This window comes from Pithys albifrons, chromosome 1 (assembly GCF_047495875.1).
Source record: "Pithys albifrons albifrons isolate INPA30051 chromosome 1, PitAlb_v1, whole genome shotgun sequence".
NCBI lineage: Eukaryota > Metazoa > Chordata > Aves > Passeriformes > Thamnophilidae > Pithys > Pithys albifrons.
The window spans coordinates 120120803-120138635 of NC_092458.1; the positions used below are offsets into that span (position 1 = coordinate 120120803).

Here is a 17833-nt window from a genome sequence, read left to right on the forward strand (position 1 = left end):
TCCTCAAAAAATTTAATTCATAAAATAAAGCAATAAAACCCTCAAATGTATTTCAATCAGTTCTTAATTCATTGCCTAAGAATCTCAGCCAATGTCAACAGTACAGCAGAACAACCTTCCTCTGCAGAGATCAGTCTTGGATACTGCTACTATATACTTTAAAGATGAAGTATATTGCTTGGTCACAAGAGCAGCCTTTTTAGCCAGCAAACAAAAGATGATCCTTCAGAATCCTTTCACAGAGAAGCCAAGCCTAAAAATGCATATTTACAGGTTCACACTCCTGAGGTGGTCATTTCACTCCCAATACCCTTTAGGATGGGCGGGTGGGTGACTCACGTCACTTGGCTTCAGTAACTCTTTGGTCATGCCAAAAGTCCAAGAGCCTCATCAGCAGAAAAAACCTGACTGGTTTCCCATTATCCTTTGGGCTGAACACCAAGGCACAGATTGGCACATTTTAACATTTTCATCTTTCTTAGATTTTCTCTAAATCTCAGATAACCCAACAGGCACATTATTCCTCCTCGGGCTTCCCACTTCCAATAAACTGCAACAATGGGGTTGACATGGCTTTAGATATTCATCTTGATACAAAATACTTAGGATACTAATGTGTTATTTATGGCCATTTATGTACTTTGGTTTGGGGCAGGGGGTTCAGGACATATAAACAGGCTTAATTAAACCCTTAAACCTCAGAGATGTGGATGACATGCTTTAACACCTTATTAACCTTACCCACAAGCACACACAGATGAGGCCAACACGTAACACAAGCCTCTGAAGCCCAGAGATGTACAAATCTAAATATTTAGTAGATTATGTCAAACATCTCATGTCCTGTGCATCCCAAGTTCACATCCATCCACACACCCACCCATCCATCCATCCATTCATCCACCCACCCATCCATCCACACACCCACACACCCATCCATCCACACACCCACACACCCATCCATCCACACACCCACACACCCACCATCCATCCATCCATCCATCCATCCATCCATCCATCCATCCATCCATCCATCCATCCATCCATCCATCCATCCATCGCTAATGAATCATTGCTGTTCAGCCATGTGAATAAGAACCCAACAGAACCCCCAAAAAAGAGACTCAAGTTCACATCAACCAGTAAAAACCAGACAAATCATGGTAGAGCAAACTCCTCCTTGGGTTGGAATTTGTGAAAGGATCATGAGTTTGAAATGCAGAAAAATTAGAATTACTTAGCAACAAATTACTAAAACCACCTTAAAAACCTGTCTCTGCAAACAGTGGCACCAGGTGCCTGCCAGCTGTAACTGAGAGGCTTTCTTAATTTCTATGTACACAAAGGCCAGAGTCAAAGTTAATTTTCACCTTTAATAAGCTCATGATTCTTTGTTATCATGTACTCTGAAAAAAGGTATTACAGATTGGTAATTATTGCAGTGACTTCTAAAGAAGATGGACAGCCATGAGGCTGAAACTACAATATCATATACAGTATGTAGTCATTGATACTACCTACTACAGCATGAAAAAAAGTATTTTTTAAATAAACATTTAACTGAAAACATAGAAATGGAGCTTTCATTCTTACAGTATGGTTACATAGCTATATTCCAAGAATAACATTTTAAAAAATGCTAGATCTTGAAAGGCCATAGATAAAAACAGTCATGATGAAGATGAACCAGTTTTGCCCAGAAATTGCTATAATGAGCACACTGCACAGTTTTTCAGCAAATCCTAGTTTTTTTGCCAAGCTTCAGGAGGCAAAAGCCTGAAATGTGAAAGCTTCCAAGTTGTCTACCTAGTCCACTTGTCTTGCTCTGCAGGCCCAGTGACCCACACTGCCTTCAGTGCTGTCACCACAACTGTTCTTTGCCGACGTGGATCCCATCAGGAAGAGACGGTTCAGCTCCTTACGATGCCAGGCCCAACAAAAAGCCTCCAACAAACCCACTGGACACCACAATATTCTGCTTGATAAATTCTGTGGACTGAGAAGAAGAAGAATATTCATAAGGGACCAAGGGAGCATAAGTCCTGTGGGGAGAGGCTGAGGGAGCTGGGGGTGTTTAGCCTGGAGAAGAGGAGGCTCAGAGGTGACCTCAGCAATGTCTGGAACTGCCTGAAGGGAAGTTCTGGCCAGGTGGGAGCTGGTCTCTTCTCCCAGGCACTCAGCAATAGGACAAGGGGGCACGATGGGCTCAAGCTCTGCCAGGGGAAATTGAAGTTGGAGATCAGAAAAAAATTCTTTACAGAGAGAGTAATCAGGCATTGGAATGGGCTGCCCAGAGAGGGGGTGGATTCACCTTCCCAGGAGGTTTTTAAAGTGAGATTGGCCGTGGCACTGAGTGTCATGATCTGGTAAAGGGACTGAAGTTGGACCAAGGGTTGGACTTGATGATCTCGCAGGTCTTTTCCAACCCAATCCATTCTATGATTCTATGAGTCTAAGTTAATTGTGTCTGACTGTAGGATTTAACACTTATCACAACTACCTGGAAACAAGAACATTAAAATTATGGAGGGGGTGCAGGGGGAGCAAAATGTTTAAAATCTTATAAAACTAAGTGGCATCAATGAAGGGCAAGCTGACTCTGAGATGCTTTTATCAACCAACATATTTAAAATACAGTAAGACTTTAAAAAGTCAAAATACAGAGGAATCATTACTGCGATTTCATGCCAACACCACTCTCTTGCTTTGATAAAAACGACATGTATTATGAATTCCCCTGGCAAAAAAGCATGAGAACCACCATGACTTCAGTTGCAATCACATGAAAAATGTTTAAAAAAAGATACTGGTTTTTGGAAGGCTTGATCATTGGAAAAGAAATACACTTCAGTCCACTGAGCCAGTTTTCTAACAACTTAATCCCTGAAAAAAAACCCTGTATGATCACACTGGAGTAAATATTTCATGAAGTAACAGCCCAGAGTATAACACGTTGTGCAAAATATGCTCCTTCCTAACTCCCCCACATTAAATACTTGAGATTGGCTACCAATACACAGTTAGAAGAAGGCAATATAATCTGAGAGAAAAACACAAAGGAAAACCAAAATCCCCATCTTGTCCCACCCATTTCTGCAGGGCAAGGGAGAAGGACATGTCAAGCTATCTGGGGTACAGAAGAAGGTAGAAAACCACCTGTCTTGTACTTTCAGCTCCTATTCACGCTAAAATTTAAGGTAATTTTTAAAAACCATTATGTGCAACTCCTTACAGGTTAAACCTGAGATGTCAAAACTCATTAATTACAGAGCACTAGTGTGGCTGCTGTTTCATGTCTGCAGCACATTCCCAGTGAGGACTCAGCTATTGCGATGTGTGGTGTGACGAGTTTGACCCAGGCTTCCTTAGTAACCAGTTGTAACTCGGGAAATGGGCATTACATAAGTATTCCACACGTGTTTTCCATGTAACAAAGGAAGATGGACTGAGAGAAAAATAGGAAGTTGGTTTTTTTTCTTCTTCTAGCGAGGCTTAGGGGAGAAGGAACCCAAGTGTCGGTCCCTCACCAGAGTCAGCGAGAGAGAGAGAGAGAGAGAGAGAGAGAGAGAGAGAGAAAGAGAGAAAGAAAGAGAGAGAAGAAAGAGAGAAAGAAAGAGAGAAAGAAAGAAAGAGAGAAAGAAAGAGAGAGAGAAAGAGAGAAAGAAAGAGAGAAAGAAAGAGAGAAAGAAAGAGAGAAAGAAAGAGAGAAAGAAAGAGAGAAAGAAAGAGAGAAAGAAAGAGAGAAAGAAAGAGAGAAAGAAAGAGAGAAAGAGAGAGAGAAAGAGAGAGAGAAAGAGAGAAAGAAAGAGAGAAAGAAAGAGAGAAAGAAAGAGAGAAAGAAAGAGAGAAAGAAAGAGAGAAAGAAAAAGCAAACTAGTTTTCTCTTAGAGTTGTTGGTGAGATTGTATTTTTGCCAGTTTCTCTCCTTTTTTAGTTTTTGATTGTATTTGTCTGTTCTGTGTTTGTTTTTGTCCCTCCTTATTTCCTGTTCCCTCTTCCCTTTTCCCCTGGGGCCCCCAATAGTGTGTACAAATTGTATACATAGTTGTAAATGTTAGAAAATATTCTGATTTGATTCAGTTTCTGTTAAGTTCTTGCTTTCTTTTCAGTTTTTTTCCTTGTCTGAGAAGAGAAGAAAGAAAGAAGAAAGCAGTCCGGGTTAAACCTAAACATATGGAAAGTGAATACATGTGAAAACAGGATTTAAAACAAAACAAAATAAAACACAGCACAAAATCAATGAAATTAAAGTCTTCACATGGCAGGATGACACAGCCCCAGTGGCACTGAGCAGTATCACAGCCACCTCTTTCCAACACAGTCTATAACTGACAGATTCTGCAGACAGATATTCTTCAAACTGTAGAAAAATGAGATAAAATCACAACTCTAGTTACAAAGTAGTTACAGCTTTTCTCCAGAAAGGCCATTCTTGTCCAGCCAAGTAATTTTGTTACAATTTTTTCTTTCTGGTTACCATACTTTAACCACACCTGAATTCTTACCATGCTGTGACCTGGCTGGCTTTGCCACTCGCCAAGAACCTGCACAGACCAAGGGGCAAAGCCAAAGGCAGCCCCCAAGCCACAGAAATGCAGAACTTTGGACTTTGTGTGTCATCTTTATGTGACCAAAACAGAAAGCTAAATGAATAAAAGAGCACAATCTGATAACTTTTAATAAAATACACAGCCAGGCTGTTTCTGGTGCCTTCCAGTTTTGCAGCTGCATTTTCAGCTCATCCTCACCTGCAGGAAAAGGTAAGAAAAACTGGCTGGTGAGGATCAGTTTATCACCTCAGACTTACCTCTTCAATTAAAGTGTTGATTTCAGGAGCTGCCTTATTTGCACGCTTTTTTAACTGCTTTTTTGCTTTGTTTACATCTTTTTCAACTCTCTTCCAGTCAACTTGCACATATCCACTATGACTAGCAATCTAGGGAAACAAAGGGCAGTTAGTACAGCTGAAGTTCACATTTCTTGAGGCAAAATACAGTATCTTAGTGCCTAGAAAGTTTTCTTTTTCTATTTTAATTACAGGTACAGGAAAAAAACCCCATTGTTCCAAATTCAGCAGTTACTCTGCTTCAAACACTGACACTGTCCCCAGTAACAGCAGTTCAAATTAGAACAAGCAATGGCAAAGTTCAGTAGAATAATAATGTTAATTTTCTCTGTTCTTTAGTTACAAAAGCTTTACAAAGTTTTCCCCTCAGCATTTACTGTAACTTGTAAGAAAAGTGGGTTTATAGGACAACAATGAAAAAAATTTCATTTCAGCTTCTTTCGGGATAGTGGGATTCTGATTTGTGACAGAATATCTGGGGCAAATAAAATCATCATTAGAAATACTAAAAGCTGTTATTTTATCCTACGTGATTTAAACTGTCCAATAAAAAGTATTTGATACAAGGGAATTTTCATGGTTTCTACAAAACACAGCAAATAAGTAGAAAAATAATGTCCTGGGTACAGCACAAGCTCTGTAACATCAGCAAAATGGGTAAGTTTGGGGAGCAATTTACACTCAAACTCCCAAAATTTTTAGCATGTTTAACCATCATCCCAACCCTTTTTCTTATTTCTCTTACTAAGGTTTGATCTTAGAAAAAAGTAAAATGTTCTGTTACTTGGCCAACCATGACAGTCTCATCAATTTCCTTATGACAATTCACAAAATAAATACATATTTAAATGTTTATAAGCTCACAGCTTAAAAAAACCCCAAACAATTAAGAAACTGTTGCATGCTCTAGAGAACAGTTAAACAGATTATTATTAGGAAAAAAAAGATAAAAGAATCAAAACTAAGGATTACTGCTCATTTTAACTGTTAGGACAAATAGATATAAAACACTAAATTTACAGGTAAATGACTGTTATATAAAAAACTCTTTGTAAAGAGATTTCTCAGGTCTTCCTTGAGGTCATGTTGGGGAAATCACCTAAATTATCTAACAATATTCTGTGAGAACTGTACAACTGGTAAATCAAAGTCACAGATCATGAACTTTTGTGGAACAGATATTTAAATGCACAGTTTACTGGGTTTAACCTAAAAAGAAATGTTTCCCATCACTTACAGGCACTGAAGCTTGACTTGCACAGCTCTTTCTACCAAGAAATCAAAATGAGACCATCCAGCTTGTATTACAACAGCCACAACAATTAAGCAATATATTCCACCCCAAATTAAAAATTTTATGATCCAGGAGAAAAGAAAAAGAAAAAAGTGCCAGACAAATTTTGCCTGAATTCAAAACAAACCTCCTAAAAGACCATCTATGTAAGAAAGTAAAATTTCAGATTCCATCTCTGTGTAAGTTTCAAAAAAACAATTAACTGGACAAAGCAAAATGAACTTTCCATATTTTAAACTCTCTGTTACTTCACACCTCAAAATGTCCCCAATTAAATGACTTTTCCTGTTGGCTGTAAAACCATTTATTCACATGGGCACTGGAGCTGGGCAGGGACAGCTCATTAAGGACTGGACAGGATGAAAACATGAAACCAGCTTGGAAGTTGTGCTGGTGGCACATCCAGTCACTGGATCACATACCAAGGAAAAAATATAAAGCTGCACATTGGGGGAATTATTATTTCATGAATTTAACATTATCAAGAATTTGAAAAAAGGCCCAAACATTGAATTGGTGCCTTCTCACTTGTACAACTCAAAATTCAATGTGGGCTGATCTACCCATCTAACACAATGTCAGAAATGCTGATGTGTTTTGTTTGCTTGCTTGTAAAACACAAATGGACTTTAAAAGAAACATTTCATTAAGACTAGTTTAATTAGCTCAGTTATCCAGACAGCACAAAGATGAGGCAGAAGTTTTTAATTAAGTTCTGTTTGTAACTACTGCAGAGCAAACTCACATTTGCATCAAAACTCTAATTTAAACCATAAAAACTGCACTACTTTTCTTCCTGAACTCAGTAGCAGGAATCCCAAATTCTACTTTCGAGTGTTTATATCCATCTATAAAACAAGCAGCAGAGGAAAACGTTTTGAATATAAGTTTAATAACTGAGAACAAAAAAAAAACCCTTTAGCAGTGATAGTCAGAGTCTGTGTTGTATCTGCTTTGGCTGCAACCCTGTTAATTGTGTGACTTCATTTGTAAGGGCAGAAATTATCCCACTGAACTCCAGTGCTGGGGAGACACACTTCAATTTTAAGAGTCTAATAAAAATTTAAAAACTATTTGCTTAACACTGTAAATTTATATATTAAATTTATATTTTAAATATGTATATTTATTCTTACAAGTTCACCAGTATTTTTAAACCCAGGCCCTGCAGTAACAAACCAGAAAACCAGTATTCCATTATTAGTTCCATACTTAGATATATTAAAGAGTTGTATAGATCTGTACATATTAATTGTATTAGAGAGACATAGAGGGGTGTAGATTTCTGGGCATGCAGAAATATCTCTTTATGTGATAATAGAATAATACATATTACACACACATATATATATATATATATATATCTTATAGCTCATTAGTAAAATTACTTCTGTTCAAGACCTCACAGAATTGTTGAAAAAAACAACAGAATTTTTTCAAGAAGTCAATTGAAGAATTGCATCAATGCAGGAGCACAGAAAATAAGTGCATCTTTTGGTACACTAATCAAGGACAAATGAGAATCTCCAAGGTCAGACCTCACTTTGGGGGTGATATCAGAGAAGCAAAACCTTTACATGGCTAGATGGGACAAAAGAGTTTTAACTTCCTCAAGGCAAAATGTCTCCCACTGAAGCAGCCCAAGCAAGGCCAGAAGGCTCAGGGGACCTCCCATGCTCAGCTGAAGCCACGGACACTTTGAGGTATTTTCTGCTGTTTTGGAAGGCAACAACCCCCTCACGCTGTCAGGGAATCATTTCACAGAATCCCAGACTATTCTGAGCTGGAAGGGACCCACAAGGATCATCGAGTCCAACTCAAGTCAATGGCCCACACAGGGAATTGAACCCATGACCTTGGCATTATTACAACCAAGTTTTAATAAGTGGGATATTCAACACAAAACTGAGTAAAACTCCTCCTTACCACGTCCCCAGCCCCAGAAGCAGATTGTGCCCTCCCCACCTTGCCAAGATGCCACACTGAGTTGGAACTCAACGGTCTTTAAGGTCCCTTCCAACCCAAACCATTCCATGACTCCATCAGCATCACCATGGGAAGGTATCAGTGAACTCCTGTACAAGACAGAGCCAAAGGCATCTCAGGGTTTATTTTGTTTCTTGTGTCATTGTCAAAGATTTGCTTTTCCCAAGTCAGAAAATAAAGAATTGAGCAGAATTCATCAATGGCCTGTTAATGGGCTGGGACAAAATATACCAGTGAAATAACTGAATAAAAATACAATTTTATTATTAAATAATAGTCAACACACAATAGATAAACCTGTAATTGGTATGCTGACTGGTGAGCAAAAAGCAATGAAACTGTCATTCAGGATATGGGGCTTAAGAAATAGAGATATTAGGTGATCATTAAGAACAATTGTTTTTAACTAATTTATTATACCTGAACCACATGAGTTCACACTTCCCTACTCTTCAGAATTTCACTAGGCTGTGCTCTATACACTGGAAGTTATTAATAAAAATCCTTTGTTATGAGAAATGGATTATATTTTCTTTAATATAGTACATGAATATTGATCCTTTACCAGCATATTTGAAGAACTAAGCCTATTCCAATAGAAAGGATAGTTAATTGATCAAATGAAGCTGCTGAAATATCCACCACAAGGCTGTGATAACAGATCTTAATTTTGAAAAGCTATAAATATCTTAATGTCCTTTCTATTTTCTTCCTCTTCATTTAACCTGTATTAGGTTCTAGATCACCTACAAAAACCTGAAAAACCTTTTCTGCTTCTTGTACAAACTGACACTCAAAAATCTATTGCTTTCTGTTTCCTGATGGATTTCTTGAGATGAAATCATCACACACTGAAGAAAAAAAATTATTTTTTTTTAATTTTAAGACTGAAATGTTTCACTGAATGGATTTCAGCCAAGAATCTTGCCTTCTGTAGTCATTATTCTTGTGTTAGCATGAATTACAGTGTCAATATTGCAATCAGCAGTTGAAATGAGATCTGCAACTTCAGAGAAGTCTACAGATAAAAAAAGAACGTTCTAGTAATGTGCTGAAATGCTCCCCTGCCCACTCAGGGGAAGCACTGAACACAAACTCATAGAATCACAACGTGCGATCTTTAAATGAAAAAATTAAAGACTACAGAAACATAATTACACCATAGAATTTATGACTCAGCTTTAAAATGCAGAATGTTTTGAATTAAAAGAGAGACCAAAGCATTTACTTCATTTCCTTCCAACAAAAACTGATCTTACTTAAGATACAGACAACTCAATTAAAACATGCAACTCATATTTCCTCTCGGATAATGCTCCTTCTCCAATACAGAGTAACAGAGAATCAACCAAGAAATCAGACACTCAACCACATGGCAAACCTACTGCACGTCCAGGAAAGCTCCCCAAAATTCACAGCTCAACAAGCAAAAATCTTGCACAAGGAATGTGTTTTAAGCAATTTCTATTCTCCTGTGTCTGCAGGAGTGTTTCAACTTTTCAGCTTCCTGTGCTCAGAAGTACCAAGGAAGGCAGCAAGGTCTGGGTGCCAGATCTCTGCTCCAGCAGCAATTCATATTTAGAGAAGAATTATCATAGAATCAGTTGGGTTGGAAAAGACCTCCGAGATCATCAAGTCCAACCCTTGGTCCAACTCCAGCCCCTTTACCAGATCATGGCACTCAGTGCCACGGCCAAGCTCAGTTTAAAAATCTCTAGGGATGGGGAATCCACCCCCTCTCTGGGCAGCCCATTCCAATGCCTTATTACTCTCTCTGCAAAGAATTTTTTTCTGATCTCCAACTTCAATTTCCCCTGACAGAGCTTGAGCCCATCGTGCCCCCTTGTCCTATTGCTGAGTGTCTGGGAGAAGAGACCAACCCCCACCTGGCCAGAACTTCCCTTCAGGGAGTTCTAGACAGTGATGAGGTCACCTCTGAGTCTCCTCTTCTCCAGGCTAAACACCCCCAGCTCCCTCAGCCTCTCCTAAACCATGGGAAGAGAGACTCACATCTTTAAGTCAACAACATGGAAAGCATGATGAGTACTTCAAGAACCACTGCAGACTTAATTCTTCCCTCATGATCCAGAAACACACATTATGGGCTAAAGAAGTCCATAATAATTGATCCATTTGCAGGTATAATGCATTTTTCAAAAAAACTTGCATCTGGACAATTCTAAACCTTTTCAGATTCAACACCGTTGTAAAATTCATCCCTGTGTTTCGGTACAATGACCAGTGGTTCCAACAGCAATAGGACAAGGGGGCACAGGCTCAAGGTCTGCCAGGGGAAATTTAAGCTGGAGATGAGAAACAAATTCTTTTCAGAGAGAGTGCTCAGGCATTGGAATGGGCTGCCCAGAGAGGGGGTGGATTCCCCATCCCTGGAGGTTTTTCAACTGAGATTGGCCATGGCACTGAGTGCCATGATCTAGTAAAGGGACTGGGGTTGGACCAAGGGTTGGACTTGATGACCTCAGAGGTCTTTTCCAACCCAATCAATTCTATGATTCTGTGATTCAAAGAGATTACAAAAGGCCATCAGTGCACAATGGTGAAGTGGAACAAACACCATCACTATAAAGTTTCAAATCAAAACTATTCCTCTTTGACTTTTTGCTGTTGTTGATGTTTGCTTCTGAGTAATTCAAATAAAACACACTATACATTTGTTGAAAATAACTTAGACCAAACAGTTTAGACAGCATACACTCTCTGCAGTTCATTTAGATGTTTAGCCTGGCATTTAAAACAAAAAAACCAAACAAAACTAACCCCCAAATCAGCATAGAACTGTATTACCCCACCCTTCTGGATCAATGCTTGACTGCATCAGCTATTAAAACAAAAGAAGAAATAAAAGTGGGATATGCCTTTCAGAAACTCTCCAGGGTGATGCTGGAAAGAATCTATCTATCTATCTATCTATCTATCTATCTATCTATCTATCTATCTATCTATCTATCTATCCGTCTGTCTATCTATCCATCTATCCATCCATCCATCTATCCATCTATCTATCTGTCCATCCGTCCGCCCATCCGTCTATCCATCTATCCATCCATCCATCCATCCATCCATCCATCCATCCATCCATCCATCCATCCATCTATCTATCTGTCCATCCGTCCGCCCATCCGTCTATCCATCCATCCATCCATCCATCCATCCATCTATCTATCTGTCCATCCGTCCGCCCATCCGTCTATCCATCCATCCATCCATCCATCCATCCATCCATCCATCCATCCATCCATCCATCCATCCATCCATCCATCTCTATATATTCTCAAAAAAAGGTATATTATTGACCCTAAGTAGGTACTGGTCCAACTCTTCTAGAACAATTTGAGGAAAAAGGAGAAGCTCACAGGTATTAAGACATGAAAAATGCCAGTAAAAACCTGGCATTGTACAGAAGGACATGTGAAATTCTCCTTCAATTAAAGTTTTTTTACCTAATTTAAAGGTTTTGGTAAACTATGTCCTCCCCCAACCACAGTATCTGATGAAAAATGCAAATGGTCATGCCAGAAAACATCATTAGAAGTTTAAAAGCTGAAAGCCAGCAGAGAGAGGGATGCAATGAGTCTGTCAGGCACCAGCCAGGCTTCAGACGTTCAACAGATATAACATGGCACAGGGAGAAAAGAGAAAAGCATAGCTCATACTGGGACCAGAGCAAGCCTTCCAAGCAACTGGCAAAGCAGCCACTTCTTCCGGAGCTCTGATAAAATTCCCAGACCTATTTAAATAAACATGGATTAAATTCTCCCTAACCATGGGCTTACAGGCAGTTCCTCACATCTGGCACACTGAATCACATACAGGAGCTCAGTTTCTCTTTTCTTACTACAGACTATTTTACAGGACAGAGTAGATTGTGACATACCACTGATTCTCAGAAATGCCTCATTTGTACACAATATTCCAGCTGAAATGTAAAGTTTTGACTGATAAGACTGAAAAGATGAAGTAGATAAAAAGCCTTCCTAATTAAATGTTACCCCAACCACAGCTGTGTTTTTCCTATTGTTTAGTAAATAACATTTGCCAACTTATAAAGCATGAAATGCTACATACTTGAAGGAGAAGAAAGCCACCACCTACTGCAGTTGCTGCAAGCTTTCCGACTTTCTGGAACAAAAATCCCGCACACCTTAGGGGAACAAAACAAAACAAACAAAGAACCCAGTCCAATGAAGTTGTCTGATGAACAATTCCTGACTACAACTATTACTATTCCTTTATTTAACAAAGCAAATGCATCATTTCACATTTTTAAATTTAAAATTCAGACTATTTAGTACAAGCAATATTTAATTAACAAGGCCTAAAAAAGGTCACCATGAGCAATGGTTGTCAGTTCATGGCTGTCTGGTGGCCCCTTCAAAGTAAACTTGAGATCTCCAGATCTTGCTGCTGTTGAATGTAGCATGTTAATAAAGCAAAAAGTAATAATGTAACAGTGCCCCTGTGGCTGCTCCGAAATGGAAAGTAAATATATCATGGCATCATTTATATTAACTACACAGTTCATAACTTAAATATTATGGTAAAAAGAAGATACATCCCTACCATGAGAGTTAAACTCAGTGAGGTCCCTCTACTGGGACATGGCCTTGGTCTATTTTTAATGGATCAAGGCAACCAGAAAATTAGTTATCTTGTTCTCAGTCTCCAAACCCTCCCACATTAAACAGAGAACAGACAGACAGTGAGATCACAGAGTGGTGACAGAGCAGGAAGGGGTCCCTGGAGGTCACCTGGGCCAGTCACCCTCCCAAAACTGGGCCAGCTGCAGAGTCCAATCCAACCTCCAAGCCCAGCCAGGCTGCCCAGGGCCCTGACTCAGGTAAGCCTGGGATTTTGCCAGGGCTGATGGTTCCACAACTTCCCTGGGCAACTCTGCTGGGGTCTGAACAGTGGCCCACACCAGAGGGGATTTTTTTTCCCCTTCATGTGAATAGGGAATTCATATTTACATAGATCAGTCCACACACAGAGATATCTACAGATACTGAAATATCCACTTCCCAGATCATTCAATAAGCCATTTTTTATGGATGCCAGATGAACTATCCCCTAGAAGCCTCCAAGTTTACATGTACACATCAAACCTTTAAAAATAATTTTAAGGCTACAGAAGCAAATAACAAAGTCAGACTGAAAGCTAAACCTCCACAGGTCAAAGCTGGACCGAGCCTGGATACAATTTCATTTTTAGTCTATTTCATCTTCCAACCCTTGTATAATGCCATTTAAAAGTCACTGTGCTTTTCACAATGGTGCTTTTCACTGCATTTATATTTTTTTAAGAATACTGGAACAGACAGTTACCATTAAAATACCTCTGAGAAATAACAAATAACTTGACATAGCTGCTCAGGCTGTGGCCACATTTTCCATTTAAGTTCTCATCTTTACTGTCTGGCTTTCACCATTAATTATTTTAGTGTAACTGAATGCTGTGGTGTCTCCCTTCAGTGAACATCAGAGCAGGCTCTGAATTTGTTCAAAAGGGCTCCAGCTGAATTTAGAGGAAAAAACTGTCTCTGTGAAATGGGGCTCTGAATTCAAAGTATATTCTGCCACCTTTTTTTTTTCCCTTCATCTCTTTTACCTGTGACATATCTTAGCCATGACATAACTAGGTTTCTAAATCCAGATCAGCAAGAAAATAAGCTTTTCCATACAAATACAAGCTGTAAGCCGTAATTTTCCATTTATTCCTTAGAGCTCTGACGTTTCCCCAAATCCTTTCCACAGTAACTAGGAGGAGTTCCCTTGGATAATGGGTGTTTTTACCAGTGATTAAAAAACACTTCAGAATGATGAGTCAGAATAATGAGCTAAGAATTGTTCACTCATGAATAATCGTGATCCATGCTAAAGGAAATCCCGCTAGAGAAGATACATTTATCTGCTAGAAATACCCTTGGGAAGGGATGTTTTAACTCACTAAAAGGTCTAGGGCAGCCATGTGTGGTAGTTTTGGCTTTAGTTTCAGTATAGGTCCCATTTAGGCCTCAGTTTTTAGCAGGCCTCAAAGGATGTGACATCAATTGGAGGGAACAGACATCACCTGACTTAAGCAGCCGAAGAGGTACTTCATATCATCTGACATCATCAAGAAGTGTCAAGGGGTATAATGAGAGAGGGAGGAGGAGTTTCTGTCTCTTTTCTGTCCCTGCTCCTGACCAGGAGAGGATCCTGCTGCCCTGGCTCCTGAGATTAGGCCATTCCACGCTGTTGTTTATCTAGGGAGGTGAACATTTTCCTGTTAATTTCTCTCTCTCTTGCTGAGAGGTTTCTCAGAAGAGTTTTTGGGAGGTTTTCTGGGATTTGGGTGGTTTGTAATCTGGGTTATTAGCTGAGCAATTTGGGTGGAGGTGTTGTTATTTCTTTCCAATACATGTTATATCACACTCTGCTTTAAGTGTTCTTCTTTTCTGTGTAAATATAAACCCCACACCATTTCAAAGCTTTGTTTCTGGGTTTTTTCCCTCACTCCTCTTCTCTGGGAGTGGACCCTTTGACTCTGTACTAGGCAGTTGGCATTTTGCCAGCTCAAACCACGACACCATGGGAAGGGAAGCTCCTCACCAGCCAGTCACGCCGCCCATCACGATCTGAGTGGCCACCGAGTATTTTTCCACGACTGGCCCAGAGCTGCGCCCGAACACGCGATTCCACCAGTGGTGACGCCGCGCGTATTCCGTCAGATCCAGCACTTCGTAGGAATCGTCGTCACTGTCATGCTCTTCAAAAGAAAAAGGAAGAAAAAAGTTATTTTCTTTGCTATATAGTAAATTAACAATGTCTGTAAGAACCTGAAAACCAGTTTGGGCGTTAACTGACCAATCAAATGGTTTGATTTGCACCACTCAGGGTGTCCATGGTCCAGCAGCTCACAGAACAAGGGATTTTGGGATTATGTGCCATAATCTTTGAGGTAAGAGGAGAAGGCTTGTTATGGGTTTAGCCAGGTGGGCCTAAATTTAGGTTTTAAAGTTCAGACTGGGCCTGAAGTTGTCAGCTGACTCGAGCTGGGCTGAGCTAGCTAACAGCTGACTTCTAGCCAATAATATTGTATTCCATACCATACTACATCATCTCAAAAGGTGTAAAATCCAGTGTGTGGGAGTGGCTTGGTCAGTTCCACCACAGCTGAGGTACAGACAGGATGTAGTGCAACTCCTGTCTTGCTAGAGTAGGCCCTGCTCCTGCTGCTTGCGTTTTGTGTGAATTCAGGGAAGTAGAAACATTTTGTTGTTACTCTTTCTGTTTCTTGCTATGTGTCTCTTAGAGTACTTACAGATCTAGTGTAATAGACTTTGCTTTGTATTAACTGGGGAGTGGGAAGTTATTTCCTGTTATATATATATATATATATATATATATAAAACTTGTGTAAGTGTGCGTTATATTGTAGTTTTCTCTTAGTTTTTTCTGTATAAATACATATAGTTAGTTTCAGCATAAACCTGGTTTGGAGGGGTTTTTTCCCCTCTCCCTCTTCCTTTTCCCTTGGCTGGTTGGGGGGAGGAGGACTCCTTTCTCTCTGTCTTAGACAGTTGGCCAGCTCAACCCAAGACAAGGCTATAGGGAAGGTATAATCTATAAAATCCATGACTGGCACTGAAAAGGGGAATATCCTACTTGTTCAAGTAGAAGAACAAAGAGGCATCCCATGAAATTACCCATTGGCCTGTTCAACACAGACAAAGGAAAAAAAGGCTATTCCTTTCCTCTCCCTCACCCTCTGCCTGCCAGGAGTTCTGGTGGAACAGCTCACTGCAGGATGCTGTACAGACCCAAAGCTGATGTGGACTCCAAATAACAACAGAACAATCTAAATGGAATAAAAAAAACTCAAAACCAGAATAAAAATACACCAAGGTCTGTCAGACACAAAGACATCACCCATGGTTAATGAGCTGGCCTGAAAATCATTCCAAACATTCTGAGAAGGCACCAGGACCTGCTTACCCTGTTCAGTCTGTCTGAGCTCACCCTGCACTGATCCCTCTCAGGCACAGCCTGCTGGGCTTTCATCTAACCTACTACAACTGCTTTTAGGATCATAATCAACATGAAGCATCTCTAACTTAGGAGAAAGCACACACTCCTCCTCCAGATAGATCAAAACTCTGAAAGATTGAGAACCTATAGTTCAATGCCCTCCTCAGAGGGCCAAACATCACTACATGCCAATAAACCCAAGAACAGACACTTCTGTTCCTTTTTCAAAACAGGTAAAGCAGGTGAGATTGAAACTTAAAAAATAAGTTCCAGGTTTGCAGGACAATTCTGTCAATGTTTTCAAAATAGGCATCCTACAACTTCAAATTAGAGATCCCAAACATCTTGTGTATTTGAACATCAGAGGGAACAGATGGGTTTAGGTTTTTAAAGGGAAATATTTTAAAAGCATATCATGTTCTGTGGAAATACATACATGAATTGGAGTCCTTTGACTAAATATATTCAAGGAGAAATGTAAGTTCAGCAATAATGGTGGGACACTCCTGAGAGGAAGAGCAGTTAAATAACTACCTAGAATTATTAAGTAAGACTGTAGATATAAGCATCTTATAAAGAATTTCGGTAGCTTTTTAAACTGGTACTACAAGCACGGATTAAAAGTTCACAGAGTGCAAGAAATACACATGAAAGTTTACACTATTTCCCTTTATTACCATCCAAGAGTTCTTGAGTACTGAAAGGTAAATGGCAAGACTCATAATGCTAAAAAGTTGTTATTTAATGGCCTTTCTTTGAGGTATTGAGGACAATCTGTTTAACTTCTCAAAATGGAGAAGAACAAAACACTTCCACAGACGGAGAGTTACATCAATCCCGCCCGTAAATTAATACCATTCAAATCAAAACTCACACAAATAAAACAAGCTCCGTGGAAAACAACACCGCCAGCGCAATTTGTGCCGATCAAACACACCCCCTGCATGCGGCCCGGTGTTATGGCCATTCTCCAGGCACATCCAGCAGTGCCAGGGCCAGGAGGCCACAGCGCTGCCCGCAGAGCCGCGCTCGCCGCAGGATGCTCCGGGCCTGTCCCGCAGCCCCCAGGCCGCACATCCCTCCGCCCCGGCAGGTCCGGCCTGTGCCAGGGCCCGCCGCTTCCCCCCGAGCCCGCCTAGGAGGGGGCTGAGTGGTTAAATCCCGGGAAAGTGTCTTATCCCAGGAATAACGGGGGTGCCGCGGCCGAGGCGCTGCGGCTGAGGGACCCACAGCCACCCACACACACGGATGAGGGAGGCGCAGAGCCCGCGCCATCCCTCCTCCGGCCCCGGGAGGCGGCGCGGGCAGCAGAGAGCGGGCTGGCCGGCACTCCCAAGGGGAAGGAAGGAGGGGAAGCGAGGGAAGGAGCCCGCACTGACCTGAGGCGGAGCGCGGCCGCCGCGCCGCCATCTTGGCCCGAGCTCCGCCCCCAGCGGCCGCCCCCGCGCAGCTCCCGCGCGCATGCGCAGCCCGCGCCCCTCCCCGCGCAGGGGGTGTCCCCTGAGGGAACGCTGAGGGGCCATGGGATGTGCCGGGACATGGAATGTGGAATCATAGAATCATAGAGTCAGTTGGGTTGGAAGAGACCTCCGAGATCATTAAGTCCATTCCTTAATCCAACCCCACTCTGACTGCTAGATCATGGCACTCAGTGCCACGTCCAATCTCACCTTAAAAAC

The 17833-nt window shown here is 40.8% G+C and overlaps 1 protein-coding gene across 1 annotated transcript; it reads right to left on the reverse strand.

The window, feature by feature from the left end:
* Positions 1-1353: 1353 nt before the first annotated feature.
* FUNDC1 (FUN14 domain containing 1) lies at positions 1354-17600 on the reverse strand. Its single transcript, XM_071565804.1, has 5 exons — positions 17534-17600; positions 14736-14892; positions 12213-12288; positions 4808-4936; positions 1354-1996 (listed from the first exon to the last, which is right to left on the reverse strand). Exons 1-5 carry the CDS (start codon positions 17562-17564, stop codon positions 1919-1921), a joined length of 471 nt encoding a protein of 156 aa, XP_071421905.1. The 5' UTR covers positions 17565-17600; the 3' UTR covers positions 1354-1918.
* Positions 17601-17833: the final 233 nt, after the last annotated feature.